A 15,197-nucleotide genomic window follows, 5' to 3' on the forward strand; every position below is an offset into this window, starting at 1 on the left:
CAGCAATCTCCACTCTGAATCGCTTCCCGAATTTCCTTCTTCTATGCATTCTTTTCGATCCTTTGAAGCTGTTGATGTATCTGAATCCTGAAACGCTTAAAGAAATCTTATCACGGTATCGAATGGAATAAAAATAGAATTAATTTGACATTTTTTTATAGCATAAAAAGCATGCTTAATCCATTAAGCACAATTAGGAGAAAATTCACAAAACCATGTAATTTCAAGGAATAAGTGCAAGATAATTAAGTTGATAGATTCCACTCTTTTCAACCCAAAAATTATCATAAAATATGAATTTATTAATACAAATTGGGTAACCCACTTGGGATAAAACTATGCCAACCCCGATATTGGACACGTCAATTTCCATGACAAAAGGTTGGGAAAAAATGGGAAGGGCTAATACCGGAGTGTGAACCATTAACTGTTTCAAATGATTAAAGGCATGATCAGCATCCATTGTCCAATGGAACACATTTTTTTTTAGTAATTCAGTACGAAGAAACACTAACTGGGCATAGTTGGCAACAAACTTCTTGTAGTATCCTGTGAGTCCAAGAAACCCACACAGTTGCTTCACAGTGGTTGGAGTTGGCTAGGCGACAATTCCTTCAATTTTCGAAGGATCCACCCTCACCCTTTCCCCAGAAATCACATGACCCAAATATTCAATCTGCTGCTGGAGGAAAGTGCATTTGGATTGTTTGGCAAATAACTGATGCTCTCTGAGAACTTGCAATTCTTGAGCCAAGTGCTGCAAATGTTCCTCTCTAGTGTGGCTATAAACTAGAATATCATCAAAGAAGACAGCAATAAATCGTCGTAAGAAAGGCTGGAAAACCCGATTCATAGTAGCTTGAAAAGTAGATGGCACATTTGTGAGCCCAAATAGCATCACAACAAACTCATAATGCCCCATATGAGTTTGAAAGGTTATCTTATCAATATCTTCCTTCCTCATTCGAATTTGTAACCATTCTTGTATCTAAAATTTCATCAATGGTTGGGATTGGGAACTTATCTTTCATAGTAATTGTGTTCAAGGCACGATAGTCGACACAAAATCTTCAGCCTCCATCTTTCTTCTTCACAAGCAAGACTAGACTCGAAAATGCACTTTGGTTATCCTTGATTACTCTCGTTTGCAACATTTCAGCCGTTAAACACTCCATCTCTTCTTTTTGGAAGTGAAGGCACTTGTTTGGTCTGACGCTAACTAGTGCGGCACCCGATGCTAGGTGAATTGGATTATCAACAGTGCACTGCGGTGGTAATTGGGTGGGTTCTACAAAAACATCTAAAAAAGCCTCAAGCGCTTCTTGAACAACCCCATCAACTACTTTCGGAGTCAGGAATGCTACTGAATTGACCGTCTCTAGTTGGAACAGAGAGCCAATATTGCCACTATCATTGAGCTTCTTCCCCTTTTTGAAATTCAGTTTAGTGTCCCTTAATAGCCTCTCTCATTTGAATGTGATCCATTTTCCCAAAACCTTGAACTTCATAAACAATTCCAAGTAGTTGATTCAGATAGTGCCCAACCGCATCGCACATCCAACACAACATCAGCACCTTTTGAATCCAGCACATAAGTATCTACTCTAAAGCTATATCCTTGCACCATAACAGAAAAATCGTGACATTTCGCAACGCAATTAATAGAATCCCCATTACCTACCATTACCTGAAGCATTGGGATGGGGTGAGGTTTAGGTTCAGTTTCTTAACTACTGACCTTTTGATAAATTTGTGGGTGCTGCCGCTGTCGATCAAGATTAGTAGCGGCCAGTTTTCGTGCATCCCTTTTACTCTTAAAGTTTCTAGATGAAATTCTCCTTTTAGAGCATTTAGACTTATGCAAGGTTCCTGCCTTTCCCCCATAGTACCTTCATCCTCTAAATCTGACTAGGATTTCTCTTTCGGCACCGGAGGCAATCCGTGCAACAATTCCTAGAGCTCCTCCTCTCCCACAAGAAGCTAGTAGGAGGCCTTATAGCAGTGACCTTGTGTATAACGTTCATCACAGTAGTAGCACAAGCCCTTTTCCTTTCGAGCTCGAATATCCGCACTTGTTAATTTCTTGAATGGTGATGGTGCCGTTGGCATTGAGGGTATTGGAAAGGTATTGGAAGCTGTTGAACTTGTGGTGGGGAGGGGCGCCAAAGAGATGAGCTTGGATAGGTTGAGGGTTTGATTAAGTGCGAACCGGGTCGGGTTATAGGGGCATTGGGCTTAGTCATTCCAATGCGGGTCAAGCCTAAGGTAGAAGCATTCTTCTGCTCATGCAGCTTGGCAATGGAGACTGCTTGGATATAAGAAGTGGGCTAGGCTAAGAGCAATTCACACTTCATTTGATCTTGAAGCCCAGCCACAAAAAGAAAAATAATCCACTCTTCACTCAACCCATTGTCTCTGTTAGTCAATTCTTCAAATTGGTTCTGGTACTCCTCCATTGAACCGTTCTGCTTCAGCTCCTTGAGGGCAGTGCGAGGATCGTAGAAGAGATTCTTCCCGAACCTGACCTTCATAGTGTTCAAAAATGTGTCCCAGTTGTAGGTGATGTTGTTGTTGATTCCCCACCAATACCATGCATAAGCCGCATCTACAAGGTGGAACGATAATACCCAGATCCTCTACTGCATTGGTATTTCAAACTTTTCCAAATATTGGCGAGCGCAGAACACCCAATTTTCAACCCCATCGCCGTCAAACATAGGAAGATCAGCAACTTTCACCCTCATTCGAGGCCACGATTTCTCAACTCCCAGGTTGTCCAAACCAGGACTAGCACCACCATTCGCGGCATCATCCCTAGCGAGGACGTAATCAGTGTTTTTCTATTTGAACTTCTGATTCTGATGCAACATCTTGTCAATTGTGAGCCGGTTTTGAGTGTCGCAATCCGCTCATTTGCCTCTATGAGACCACAACTGAGTGTGGTGATCTCTTACTTGTTGGACAGGGTCGATTCAAACTGGTCCCATCTGCCATGGCTCCGATTTACTCTCAATGAAAGCACCAATTTTAATAAGCAACTACACAATAACAATTATCACAAAAATAATAAGAGAAAGAATGTATGAATTAAAATAAGAAGCAATGAAATAGAGAAAACAGCCCCTGAACACGAGGCAATCCTGCACTAATAATTCATAATCATTATCAATAGTTACCTTCCATACACTAGCAATTCCCTTTTAACAACCCATTTCTCCAAGCCATTGTAACCAACTATGACCTCAACACTAGCTAATTATCACCTGCGACGCACAACAGTTACACTTTATAGTCTTTCATCCACACATGTGGTTAACCAACTTGGGTTGGTCGAGTGGTCAGCTCACTCGTCCGTTTAAGCAAGTGTCGGGAGTTCGAACCCCGCCTTGTGCATGCAACTCATTAGCCAGCGACAGACCCTTAAATGGAGCTCAAATCCGCGATGGATTAGTCCTTAACCTAATGAGTTGGGGGATATTGTTTGGGTAAACCCAAAAAAAAAAAATCCACACATGTGGTTTTCTCACTCTCTTGCCAATTGGATCATTCTTCTTATTGGATTCCTCCAGCCCATTTTCTTTATCATCTTGGGCCTTGCTATTTACTATGTTTGTATCATTGTGACATTGTGTCTCAATAATTTTGCCACACTTGGATGATCACTCCAAAATTTCAGGCTGTATCTTTTTGTTGAGTTATTATACTATTCTTTGTTCCTGCATCTCTTTGTTCCTTTTTAGGTCATTTAGATATGCAAAATATCAAGACCAAAACAAAAAGATATGCAAAATATGTTCTGACAAAAAAAGAAGATATGCAAAATATGTTTGTTCCTTAATCATTGTTACAGATATTATTGACAAGGATAAAAAATTAAAAATACAACGGAGAAGTTTAAATATGACACGTCCATGATGACTCCCCTTGATGTATGTAAACTTGGGTTCAACGGCAGCAAGTCAACAACCATAGATTGGAACTTGGACGGAACAATAATCCAAGAAAGATTTCTAAATACTTAGTACTCTCTTTTATTTTTTTTATGTTTTTTTTTTGGGGGGGGGGGGGGGGGGCTTTAAATTAGTTTTGGAAGAATGATAAAGGTCAATACTTTTAGTGAAAAAAATAGATAATTAATTTGTATTAGTTAATTGCCTTTTCTTTTATATAAACTAGATTTTATTAAAATAAATTTCAATCTTTTTTCAACTATACAAAAGCCTAGTTGTAAAATCACTTTCTTAAAAGTAACAAATAAACGCTACTTATACTTTAGCTTCAAAATTTCATAGTATACAAGGCTAGCCAAACTAATCAGCCACATGAACAGTCTTTTTATAGTGCCAAATTTATTTTACAAAGACTAACAGTAAACTCACAACAAAACACAATTTCATAACCACAATAGATTTGTAGAGAACTCTACTTGTGTTCCCCTAAATACATTACTAAGAAAAAGAAAAACTATAATTCACATTGGTTTCAGAAAAGTGCACATTAGATGTTTGTTGTTTGTACTTCTCCTTCTAATTCAGTTTCTGCAGGCACCTTATCATATGCAAATGACCCTTTGAATCTCTGAGGCATTACACAAAGAGCATCAAAACGTTGCTGCAAGTATACAATGATAGCAAACAAGATACCCCCCAAAGGGATCACAATATCCCAAGTAGTTGAGTAAAAATCTGCATCAGGATCTGCATACAGGTATGCGAAATCATCTACTTCAGCATAATTGTGAGCCCTGTAGAGATCATAGGCATGTGGCAACACTCTCACAAATGTAGTTCCAATGTAAAATGAGCATGAAAGAATTTGTGCCCTCTTTATGTTTGAGAAAATGTTCAAAATTATCTGTGGCAAGAGAAAACCATCCATTACTAAACCACCATAAGACTTCAAGTTTTCCCAAGAGGAAGGTTCTCGGTTGTAGTACCCTCCGGCGTATATAGAAGCTTGAGCTCGACCTTTCTTCAATTTGAACAGGAATACGACCAATAAACCGGCTGCAAACAAGGGTAAGGTGACAAATGTTGCCTTCTTCTCGGCATTCCAGAAACTTCCCTTGCTTCCGTTGGTCTTTCTTGATGACCAAGTAAGATATAGGAGCCGGAACTGCAACAAGAAAGCTACCATGGTTGTTAGCCTCACCGCGATTTCATTGACTTCAAGCCATCCACCAAAGCCATATACAATGTTTTTGTTGTTAGGATTTTGGCTGAGAAGAGCTTCAAGGTTCAGAACAAGAGGTATCATGTAGCCAAAAGTGAGAATCGACATCATCATAATTGAGATGAAGGGTAGCACATCAGGGTTCCTCCTTACATGGTAGAGTTGCAATCCAACAAAAACACATGCTAGAGTGGTGGATATCAGTGCTATGATGACCTCCATATCCATTCTCCAAGCATTCCTTCTTAATGATATCATGTAATTTGTTGATGCAGATAGGTCTAAAGGCTTGAAGTAAAGAGGATCCGACTTTTTGCGCGTGCTTTCGATGCTTCCCCTGATACGCCTCCCATCGGTTGTACCTAATGGTGGAAACTGAAAGTTCACCATAATCTCACAGTCCAAAGAATACGTATTTGTAGCATTTTTTAAGGAAACTTTGCGGCAGCCTACCATACACAAGGTTCCACCTTGAGCATCATAAATTCCTTCGGCAGTGAGCTTCACTGTCTCAAATGACTTATTACTGAAGAAAGAATTCTTGTCATCTATCCCCGAGAAAGACAGCGGTGTGAGGCTAATCTTGTAGCTAATGTTGAACAAGCTACCATTATTGTTGTTGTGGATATCAGGATGAGGAACTGGATCTGAGAAGCTTGAAACAGAATCCAAAAACATAGGCATCCCCAAATCATAAAATTGATCAGCAACAAATAAAGGAGCTGAATAACCCCAAGCTACTCTTTTTCTTGACTCTTTAACTGACATATCAAATCTCATATCATAAGAATATGCCTCTGGATAGCTTTTCCCCTGGCCTTTAACAGGTTTTTGGTTGTGGCATGATTTGTTAGCTATTTCTAGTTGGCTGTACTTATACTCTAAGCCATGACCAACCACCATCAATTGAGGTTCATCATTTCTGAATTTGATCCTCTTGAAGTAGCCTTGTTCATTTGCAGTCTTGTTGCTCCAAATTTCCCCAACTATGCTACTAGTGTTTTTGATCGACCAAGTCGAGGGGAACCTCAATCTTAATCTCACTGAGCAATCGTCAACACGAGCGCCATCCACGGAAGATGAAATTTCCTTGATATGGCAAGCTACTACACACAAAACATTGCTCTTCTTATTCCACCACCCTTCACCTACTAATATGTTTTGGGGATTTTTTTCTTGGTTCATACCATAGTAGTAGTAACTATTATTTGAAAATTCAAGAAGAACCCTCATCCTATGCTTCTGAGAATGAGAACACTGAATGGCTTTCAAAGACATTAGTGTTGGCAATTGTCCAGAACTGCCATCAATAGGAGTGCAATTCTTAGGAGAATTGCATTCATCAGAGTACTCCAATGGGAGCATAGCAATGGCTCTTGAGATTGAATTTGAGCAAAAACTTAAGGAGTTTGAATCCAATGACAAACCTTGTGCAGCATCAATTCCAGAAGAGCATTCTTTATCTGCCTCTGTGGAATCTAAGGTATAGTCGTATGCTTCTTTTGGAAACATGAACAAAGAAATTGGTTCAAAGTAACTCTTATCATTCTCAGAACTCAAGCTCTCCAACTTTCCAATGACCATGCTACTGATATTACTTGAACTGAACACATTGTTAAGCTTAAACACAGCTTCAAGGCCAATAGATTCACCTATTTCGGAAAAATAAGTGCCTCTGCCAACCATGCAAACCTTCCCTGAGGATTCAGACCAGAACCCTTCAAGCTTAAAAGAGGTTACAAGATCACTGCCGTGACCAATTCTCCTCCACCGGTGACTTCGGCTTTGAACATAGGTGAAGTTCCATGTAAGAGTGCTCCTGAATGAAACAAGGCCTTCAAGTTTGAATAAGTGAGAGGCCTCAGTTGTTTGGATTCTTCTTGGTTGAAGGTAAAAGGAGAATTGGCTCCATGTTTTTCCATTTCCAAGGCCAGTGATCTTCTTCCCTCCTTGGAAGTAACCATTGTGAGTATCACCAAGAGGGAAAGTGTTCACCCTTTTGTTGGAAGGTGTTGAGTATGAGACAAAAGAGTTACAGTGGTTGTTATACGAGAGTTCTGAAGCAGAAGAGGCAAACTTGATGGACAAGAAAGTGAAGAGAAAGAAGATAACTGAGACAAGAGGATCCATAACAATGATCAAGAGTTTGTTTGTGTTATCAGAGAGGAGTGGTTGAGGGAGAAAAGAAGAATTGAGTTTACTTATATAATCTCTGTATGTCTCTACTAAATAGTCGTAGTTACCGAGCATTAAGTTTGAATCCTTTGAGAAGCAAAAATAGACGCGATCATTATTTAGGATCGGGTCCGGGTCAAGACGAACTCGGCTACACCCGGTTCATGAGCACTCTAAGAAAACTAAAAAAAGTATATATGTTTTAAATTAATTTTAATATTATATTATATTAATTATAAGTTTATTGGCTTGTTTTTAATCACACTTGTTGAATTAGAAAATATATCAAAGAAGCATAAAATTTGAATTTATGAATAAATTTAAGTTCAAATATGAATATTAACTTTTCGATAATAAATATGTTTTTTTTTTTTTTTATAAATAAGTGTATCATAATTTTTTTATATAAAACTTATTAAGACTAAGACTTTACCAGTTTAGACCCGTTTAAGTGTGTACCAAAAGTAGTAAGATTTTATTGGGTAAGAATCAATAGACCCAGTCATTATTTAACATTAGAGCCAAGACGAACCCAAATTTACTCGACCCATATGTACACCCGTAATTATTACAGTTATTTAAAGCTAAATTAGTCAATCTCATAATCTACTATAATAATAATCATAATAGTTCTAATCACTAACCCTAAGCGGTCTCTAATTAACGCCGTGTACTGATTTGATCCCTAAGGTTTCAATTGCATTATTGTTGTCCTCGAGGTCGAGCTCCAAACACTATCCCGGTCCCTCGATCCCGTTTCAACAATGACTCAGTAAACGGAGTGAGCTAGCACTCTCTTGTCATTTTGAATAACGGTGAAATGAAGTCATTTGTTTTTTACATCCAATCAAAACAGAACGATTTCGTTTTTATATATTTCCTTCCGATGTTATCGAGTTCCCATGATTGTGATTTGCGATGAAATTTGTGGTTCTTTTTATTGGTTAGAGATCACTAGGAGTGGATGTAATATACTTAAAGATAGAGTTGTGACGTTGATTGGACCATCTTTCTACTCATACATTTTCAGGGAAGTTTCCTTTCGTTAGAGATTTTCAACCCATGCATAATAGAATACGAAAAAACAATTTCTTGGATGTTTCAAATGTTATTATTTATTTATTTATTTATTTGTCTTCCCTATTATGGTTGACCACAAAGACTTGGAATAATTCTTCATCACTCATTAAGGCAGAAGAAACTATGGAGTCAAAGACCAAAAAATAAGTTAGCAATGAAGACTTTTTAGTTTTTAGTGCATTCCATCTATCCGTGAATAACGGATAGGATGTTGCCCCCTAGGACAGGGTACATCAGGAAAAATATTATAATTTCATATTAAAAAAACCTGGAAATTATACACCATACAAAATTATATGCACAATTTCTTATATGTATATATATAAAACAATGATTAATCACTTGGACCCTTAAACTTTTAATTAAGGGTTAAAAGTCTGGCTATAAAATGATTTTCATTCGCAAGAATGAGGGATAGAATCTCCATCACTTAGTTAAGAGACCAAGTAAAGTAACTATTAGATCACATGTTCATGGTTATAAGCTAACAATACTCATTTTTTTCTTAAAGAAGTCTCGCAACTCTAGTGGGAACTGGGAAAAGAAAAAAAGAACAGAAACTTAACCTTATAATTCAAGTCAAATTAATTAGAATCCGTTTGGATATTGCAAATGAGAGGTTATAGAGTATACAGCCGGCTATGTTTGAAAAGTCACCAAGAGTATTAAAAACTTTGAATAGTTTGTAACTTAGTAAATACATTCTATGATGATTATGATTAAAGTGGTTATAAAATTTTCACAATACTTAAAAATACAATGAAAATTAAAATTATATTTTTTTTATTATTTAACAACACTTCTTTATTTAAAATAAAAATAAAAAATGCAATCAAATTAAAAATAGAATAAACTAAAAAAAATGCACCCGAATTATTTTGTCACTAACAAAATTACCTCTAAATTTTGTTATTGACAAAAATATTCTCAAATTATTTACAAACGTAACAAAATGATATGACAAACAGTTTCTTATATGACAAGTCACATCACAATTTTTTTTAACAGAACAAGTTTTTTAATCAAGACTAGACATTTTTGACACATTTTAAAATTATTTAAAAATATTTTTGTCAAGAACAATATTCGAAAATTTTTTTATCAAGATGAAGATCACTTAAAAATATTACTAAATAGTAAAAAAATATTGCCGTAATTTTACTTACACTTTTTAATTGTTACCAAAATATTATAGCCATCATTAACCACTTTAATCATAATTACCATAAAATTCACTATCTTAATATCTTATGTAAAGCAGTGTTGTCAACGTAACCCTAAAAGAAACATAGGAAAAAGTCAAAAGCAACCAGACAGAAGCCAAATTGAGATCATGAATAGACATATTTATCTCCTGTGACCTTAGCAATGTCCTTTAAATATTTATCTGCAACTGTAACTATATACATCATCCAGAATATGTGCAGAAAGCAGTGCCCTGAAAGTGTTAGCCACTTAAACATAAACCTTCTATTTAGTTAATAAGCCTTTTGTATCAAAGTCTCAAAATTGGTAATCACAATGAGAATGTTCAGGCTGCAGGCAAAGACAAAGGCTTGTTCACTATTTTTTTGGTGGAGAGGAACTTCTCACAGTCCTTAACTCCAATTTTTGCAAACTCTTTGACAATCATACTCACATATCCAGTTAGAGATTCCTTGAACTGCTTCGAGCAGCTTTTGTCGCCTTCGTCGACATCCTGAACCCCACCCTTGACCAAACATCCAACTTGCGCACCCTCCATGTACGCTTTGCATGCCACTAGAATATCATGAGCTCGGCTATAGAAATGCCCCGTAACAAAGTTCTCAAAATGCTGAAACCAAAAATAAAATGGACAGTTGAACTTCAAAACCTCAAATGGGACAAACACAAGTTCAAGGAATCCACAATAGAAAAAATTGCCTATTCTGGCACTTGCTGGATTCCTCTTCATTGACATGAATTCCATTTTTCGAAGTAATACTAAACTACCTTCATCGCTACCTGACAAACTTCCGTATTGTGAACTCCAGGAATATCATTATAATATAGTAAACATAGCAATTTCTCAGATGTAGGTCATAATTATTGATGATTCGGAATGGTAATTAAAGGTCAACAACATAGAAATATAACAATCTTCAAAAACTGTCAACCGTACATAAAGTTGGGATGAAGTTCCTCTAAAGTGAGAATATTGGTAAATTGAAAAAGTAAGTATTTAATCACCCTTTAATTAAGATAGTGGAGCTCACTTATGATGGAAGTTACAAATTCAATGGTGATTAACCCCTCACTTTATCACTATAGCAATTTTTCCACTTTAGAAGAACCAAATTCATAAAGTTGAGCTTGATACAAAGACGAGAGATGATACAAGTAAACATGGCAATCAAACTTTTGAAGACAAATATCTTGTTTGAGATATAAGATTACCAAGATTAGAATCATACCTTGGGGGGCCTTTTCATCATATACATCATTGTTCTTAATGAAAGGATGAATGTGTCCTCATTATACTGCAGGGACTTTGTTTCACCATTTGCGGAACCACTCATGTGTGCATATCCAGGTTCGTTAAAGTAAGGCTTCGTATTGAGAATTAGACCTTGTATAGAGACCAGAACCTGCAGAATTGTTGAAACACCTGGAAGCCACTTCTCGTTCTTGTTGCCAGACCAGGTATTAAGCAGGCTAAGGCATACTTTGCCACAATTATACAAGTTCGGGTTGAGTCGAAGACCTCCAGAGTGGTAGTAAACTTGCTGCAGTGAAAAAGTCTCTTGTCTAAGACTTAAATTAAAGAGAGTAGACGACAAAATAGTGTGAACTAGATTCGCTTATCATCAACCACTTACCGGCGGTACATTGGGATAGCCACTGGGGAAGAAAACATCAAAGAAGAAAAGACCATCATGATAAGGAGTCCCCACTGCTCCGATAATAACGGCCCTCAAAAGATCCATCCTTGATTCATAAACTCGGACAAATATTGTATCTGTTGAGGAGAAATTGAAAGAATCAGAATATATAACATCCATTTGGAAACTGGAACACAGTAACAAACTGACCTGGCAAATCCTTCTCCAAAATCTTCCACTCATCCTGGATTTTTTTAGCCCAATTCTTTGGATGCTGTTCAAGAAATAATCAATGGCAAAACAAAATAGTCAATTCATGGTACTATCAAACAATTAACCTTAGAAATAAAACAAAATGTATATCAAAATGCTGACCAAAAAGTTTACCTGCTTCAAGGAAGAGTTATAGCCAACAAAGCGATGATCTGATGGATCTTCAACAGTGTCAAATTGTTTAAAACTTCGAAATTTCATCATGATTTCATCCCGATCTTCATCAGAGATGGCCACAACTGGGCTATCTCCACTATTTCCTTCTCCGGCAGAATTGTGAACCGATGTGTTAAACTGCATATGCCCAGGAGGAGGATGAAGAAAATCAAGTGGACCATAGCTAGTTGAATTAGCATTGTAATCAGAAAAAGTTGGCATAAAATTCTGAAAATTTGTTGACCATGGGCCTTTTGATTCCATTCCTGGTGGATGAAATGATCCATTCTGTCCAATGAAACTTGGATGGTACAAACTGCTACTGCCACCTAGCTTCTTAGCAGTTTTAAATTTCCTCCAAAATGGTGGTGCACCTGCCGGTGGTGGTTTCACAGCCTCTGAATTGCCGACGAAACCAATAGCAGGTGTCTTTTTAACATGGAAAGGTCCTGAAAACCATTGAGACTTAGATGAGTGGGGTCCTGATAATGTGTGCGAACCACGAACCCTGCGTTGTGAATTAGCTACTTTCTTCTTACTATGAGCAGATTGAGAAGCCAAATTTATTCCAGAGGAGTGATCAACATCACCCATGTTCATTTGAAAATTAGAAGCACCTGTTGAAGATCCTATGATTTTAGATTTAGCTGACTCTATCACCTGAGGAATTTCAGCATCTGATTGTGTAGGATACCAAGGATGCAAAGAACTATTCCCAGTTTGCTTCAAACCTTGTTCATATTCTGGCAACCAAGTAAACGGTGCCTCAATTCCGGGAGGTATATCCACATTATCAAAGTGTGCCTGTAATAAAGCATACTCATCGACTTGTGCATACTCTTCAGAAATAAAATCAATGTAGTCATCATCAGCATCCTCATCATCATCATATGATAGATCCGCAACATGAGCATCAACACTAGTTAGGTTATGTGGTACCGAAGAATGACCAGTAGAAGTCTCAAACCCACTTTCCTGGAAATGATTCCAAGCAAAATGTTATACTCATGTTTCATCTTGGAAAAGATAAATATAACGAACAAATGTTATACAAACCACAACTTGATTGCCATAGCCATTGTGAATAGATTCAATTGTCTTCCCCTTGTTACTTTTACCAACTTTTTCACCAATTATCATTAAATCCTCGCAATCATCGTCGTTGTCAATTTCAATCACATCCTGTGGAATGGCCTAGTAAAGTAAAATAGAATTACTCTATCTGAGTAAGGAAAATGCAGACCAGAAACATTCATATATTCAAACACAAATTAAGTAGCAAACATTTGCATCAAACATAGCTGCAGTGCCTTCACACCTAAGTGTTTTAGATTACAATTTTGCCATATTTAAGTTATAGCATGGATCACAGATTTCTGACAGGCTTCCATAACTTCACCATGCACGTAAAATTGTTGGTGTTAACTAACCATATTGTCCTATGTAAAAATGAAATAAGATCATCACTAAAGTTTATGTAAAGTCCAAATAGGAAAATATTAACCAAGCTAAAGGTTGTACAAACTACAAAGCATAGCATAGCCATTATCTATTTTCAAAGCCCCTTAACTTTCAATCATTATTGAAGACCCAAAAGGGTAATAGAACATAACAGGAAGGCATAATCAATTCCAAAATTCGATCTAAAAATTTGGATACAACCGCAAAATAGCAATGACTCACAACTGAACGTTCTCAGTAAACACAATCAATTCTATGCTCACACACAGAAACAACAACGAAGGGTTACCATAAAGTGGCATAACGATAGCAAAGAGTTATGTCATAATAAAAACATGAACAACAGAGCCAACTAAAAAAGGGGCAAAAATGTCGAGGAAAAAGAAGAGCGAGAAAAAACGAAGAACTTGACGAGCTCACAAGGCACAAACAAAAACAAGTAAATCCCAAAAAGGACGAAGATCTTCTAATAGGTGATCATGGCTGACAAAATAAGCACCCAGATGAAATAATATTAAAAAGATGCAACCTTTGATCAAATTCAGGAAACCTCGCAAGGACAAAATTATATTCTTAAAAAAATAATAAATTAAAAAGGATAGTGGGAGCAGGAGCAGGATCATCAACAAAGTAAAAACCTGATTTTGCTTAACCAATCTGGAAGTTCGGTGAATTGGGGGAAGAATTTCAACAACGTCAGGGTCCATCTCCATCTTCGGAGAACAAGAAGAAGAATATGCTTTCCTTCTGTTATTTTAATTTATTCCACGGCGAAACAAGGAAAATGAAAAATACAAGAGAGCAAAAGAGAGCGAGTATTTTTTTTGTTTTCTTTTTTTCTTCAAGGTGTTTGTTTAGGTAAGCGGAGTAAGGAAGTGAAATAAAATTAAAAACTAAAAAGAGAAAAAACGCAAAAGATAGAGAGAGACTTGGAGGTGTCGGGAGACGCATATTTGGGGATGCACGGCGCCTGATGAGACGGCGGCTCCAATTTCGATCGGCTCATCATCGGCGGCGAAGGAGTGCGGCAAGATCTAATTTTTTCTTATTTACGATTAGCCAATTTTTTATGGTTCCTGACTCGCTCTTGGTTTTTTATGTGGGGATTTATGCAATTTTAAATTCAAACTTCGATTTTGAAACCCTATTTTCATTTTCAACCCTATTTTCATTTTCAGTATACTCAGATTTAATTACATAATATTATATTAATAAAAATAATTATTTTTTATATTAATTATGTGAATAATTATTTAAAAAATAATTATAATTATATGATTAATAAAATATTTTATATTATTAGTATATCAAAAATTTAAAATTAAACTATTTTATAAAGGAAAATTCATGAATCTCGAGTTTTTATTTCTTTTGGTGGCAGAAAAAATATTTATGTAAAGGCAATAACTAAAATGTATTATATTAAATAATTTAATTAAATATATTAAATTATTTAATATTTTTTAATTATTTTCTAGTAAAAAGACACTTTTGTGTAAGTAATATTTTTATTTTTCATTTACTCTTCCTTTAATTTTTTAAAGTTTTGTAAATAAAATATGTGATGAAATATGTTTTTACAAAAATACTATATGAACGTAAAAAATTAGTCATTATATATTTATTAATAAATATATATGCAGTTTAATTTATTTTATTGTATATTTTATATTTCAATATATATTATATGCTAATGGTTTAATTCACTCGTAGAATAGTAGAATAAATGAAATATGATATAAAATACAAAAATATAAATTTTTTTATAATAATATAATAAAAGAATTTTATTATCAAATACGAATTTTTATATAATGATTAATTAATAATTGATTTTTTTTGTATATGTATTATGATTGATATAAAAAATAATAATAAATAAAGACAAAATTAACTATCATAAATTTATATATTATTTTATATATTTTTTTAAAAAATTAATTAAGTACCAAACTATTCAAACCTGTGTTACTATAATGATATGTGAAAAATCTGGTTGCTCAAGATAGTTCCTATTTTGATAATTTTTTAATTAAA

The 15,197-nt window shown here is 35.7% G+C and overlaps 2 protein-coding genes and 1 long non-coding RNA gene across 4 annotated transcripts; all 3 read right to left on the bottom strand.

Annotated features, from left to right (window-relative positions):
• Nucleotides 1–266: 266 nt before the first annotated feature.
• Nucleotides 267–3,258, bottom strand: LOC112773030 (uncharacterized). The gene is made up of 2 exons (XR_003187771.2): nucleotides 3,177–3,258; nucleotides 267–3,038 (listed from the first exon to the last, which is right to left on the bottom strand). It is a non-coding gene; the product is annotated as an uncharacterized lncRNA (long non-coding RNA).
• Nucleotides 3,259–4,497: 1,239 nt separating this feature from the next.
• On the bottom strand, nucleotides 4,498–7,302 carry LOC112769786 (uncharacterized). Its single transcript, XM_025814254.1, has one exon. It carries the CDS (start codon nucleotides 7,300–7,302, stop codon nucleotides 4,498–4,500), a length of 2,805 nt encoding a protein of 934 aa, XP_025670039.1.
• A 2,450-nt stretch (nucleotides 7,303–9,752) lies between these two features.
• LOC112769254 (probable ubiquitin-conjugating enzyme E2 25) lies at nucleotides 9,753–14,306 on the bottom strand. 2 transcript variants are annotated; one of them, XM_072225951.1, is made up of 7 exons: nucleotides 13,799–14,306; nucleotides 12,756–12,893; nucleotides 11,658–12,674; nucleotides 11,481–11,544; nucleotides 11,268–11,407; nucleotides 10,863–11,174; nucleotides 9,753–10,243 (listed from the first exon to the last, which is right to left on the bottom strand). In XM_072225951.1, exons 1-7 carry the CDS (start codon nucleotides 13,871–13,873, stop codon nucleotides 9,959–9,961), a joined length of 2,031 nt encoding a protein of 676 aa, XP_072082052.1. In that variant the 5' UTR covers nucleotides 13,874–14,306; the 3' UTR covers nucleotides 9,753–9,958. The 2 variants fall into 2 exon arrangements, with proteins under 2 accessions (XP_072082052.1, XP_072082053.1); XM_072225952.1 differs by having other exon boundaries at nucleotides 12,762–12,893; nucleotides 13,799–14,285.
• Between the last annotated feature and the right edge of the window lie 891 nt (nucleotides 14,307–15,197).

The sequence above is a fragment of the Arachis hypogaea genome, chromosome 18, assembly GCF_003086295.3.
Source record: "Arachis hypogaea cultivar Tifrunner chromosome 18, arahy.Tifrunner.gnm2.J5K5, whole genome shotgun sequence".
Lineage (NCBI taxonomy): Eukaryota > Viridiplantae > Streptophyta > Magnoliopsida > Fabales > Fabaceae > Arachis > Arachis hypogaea.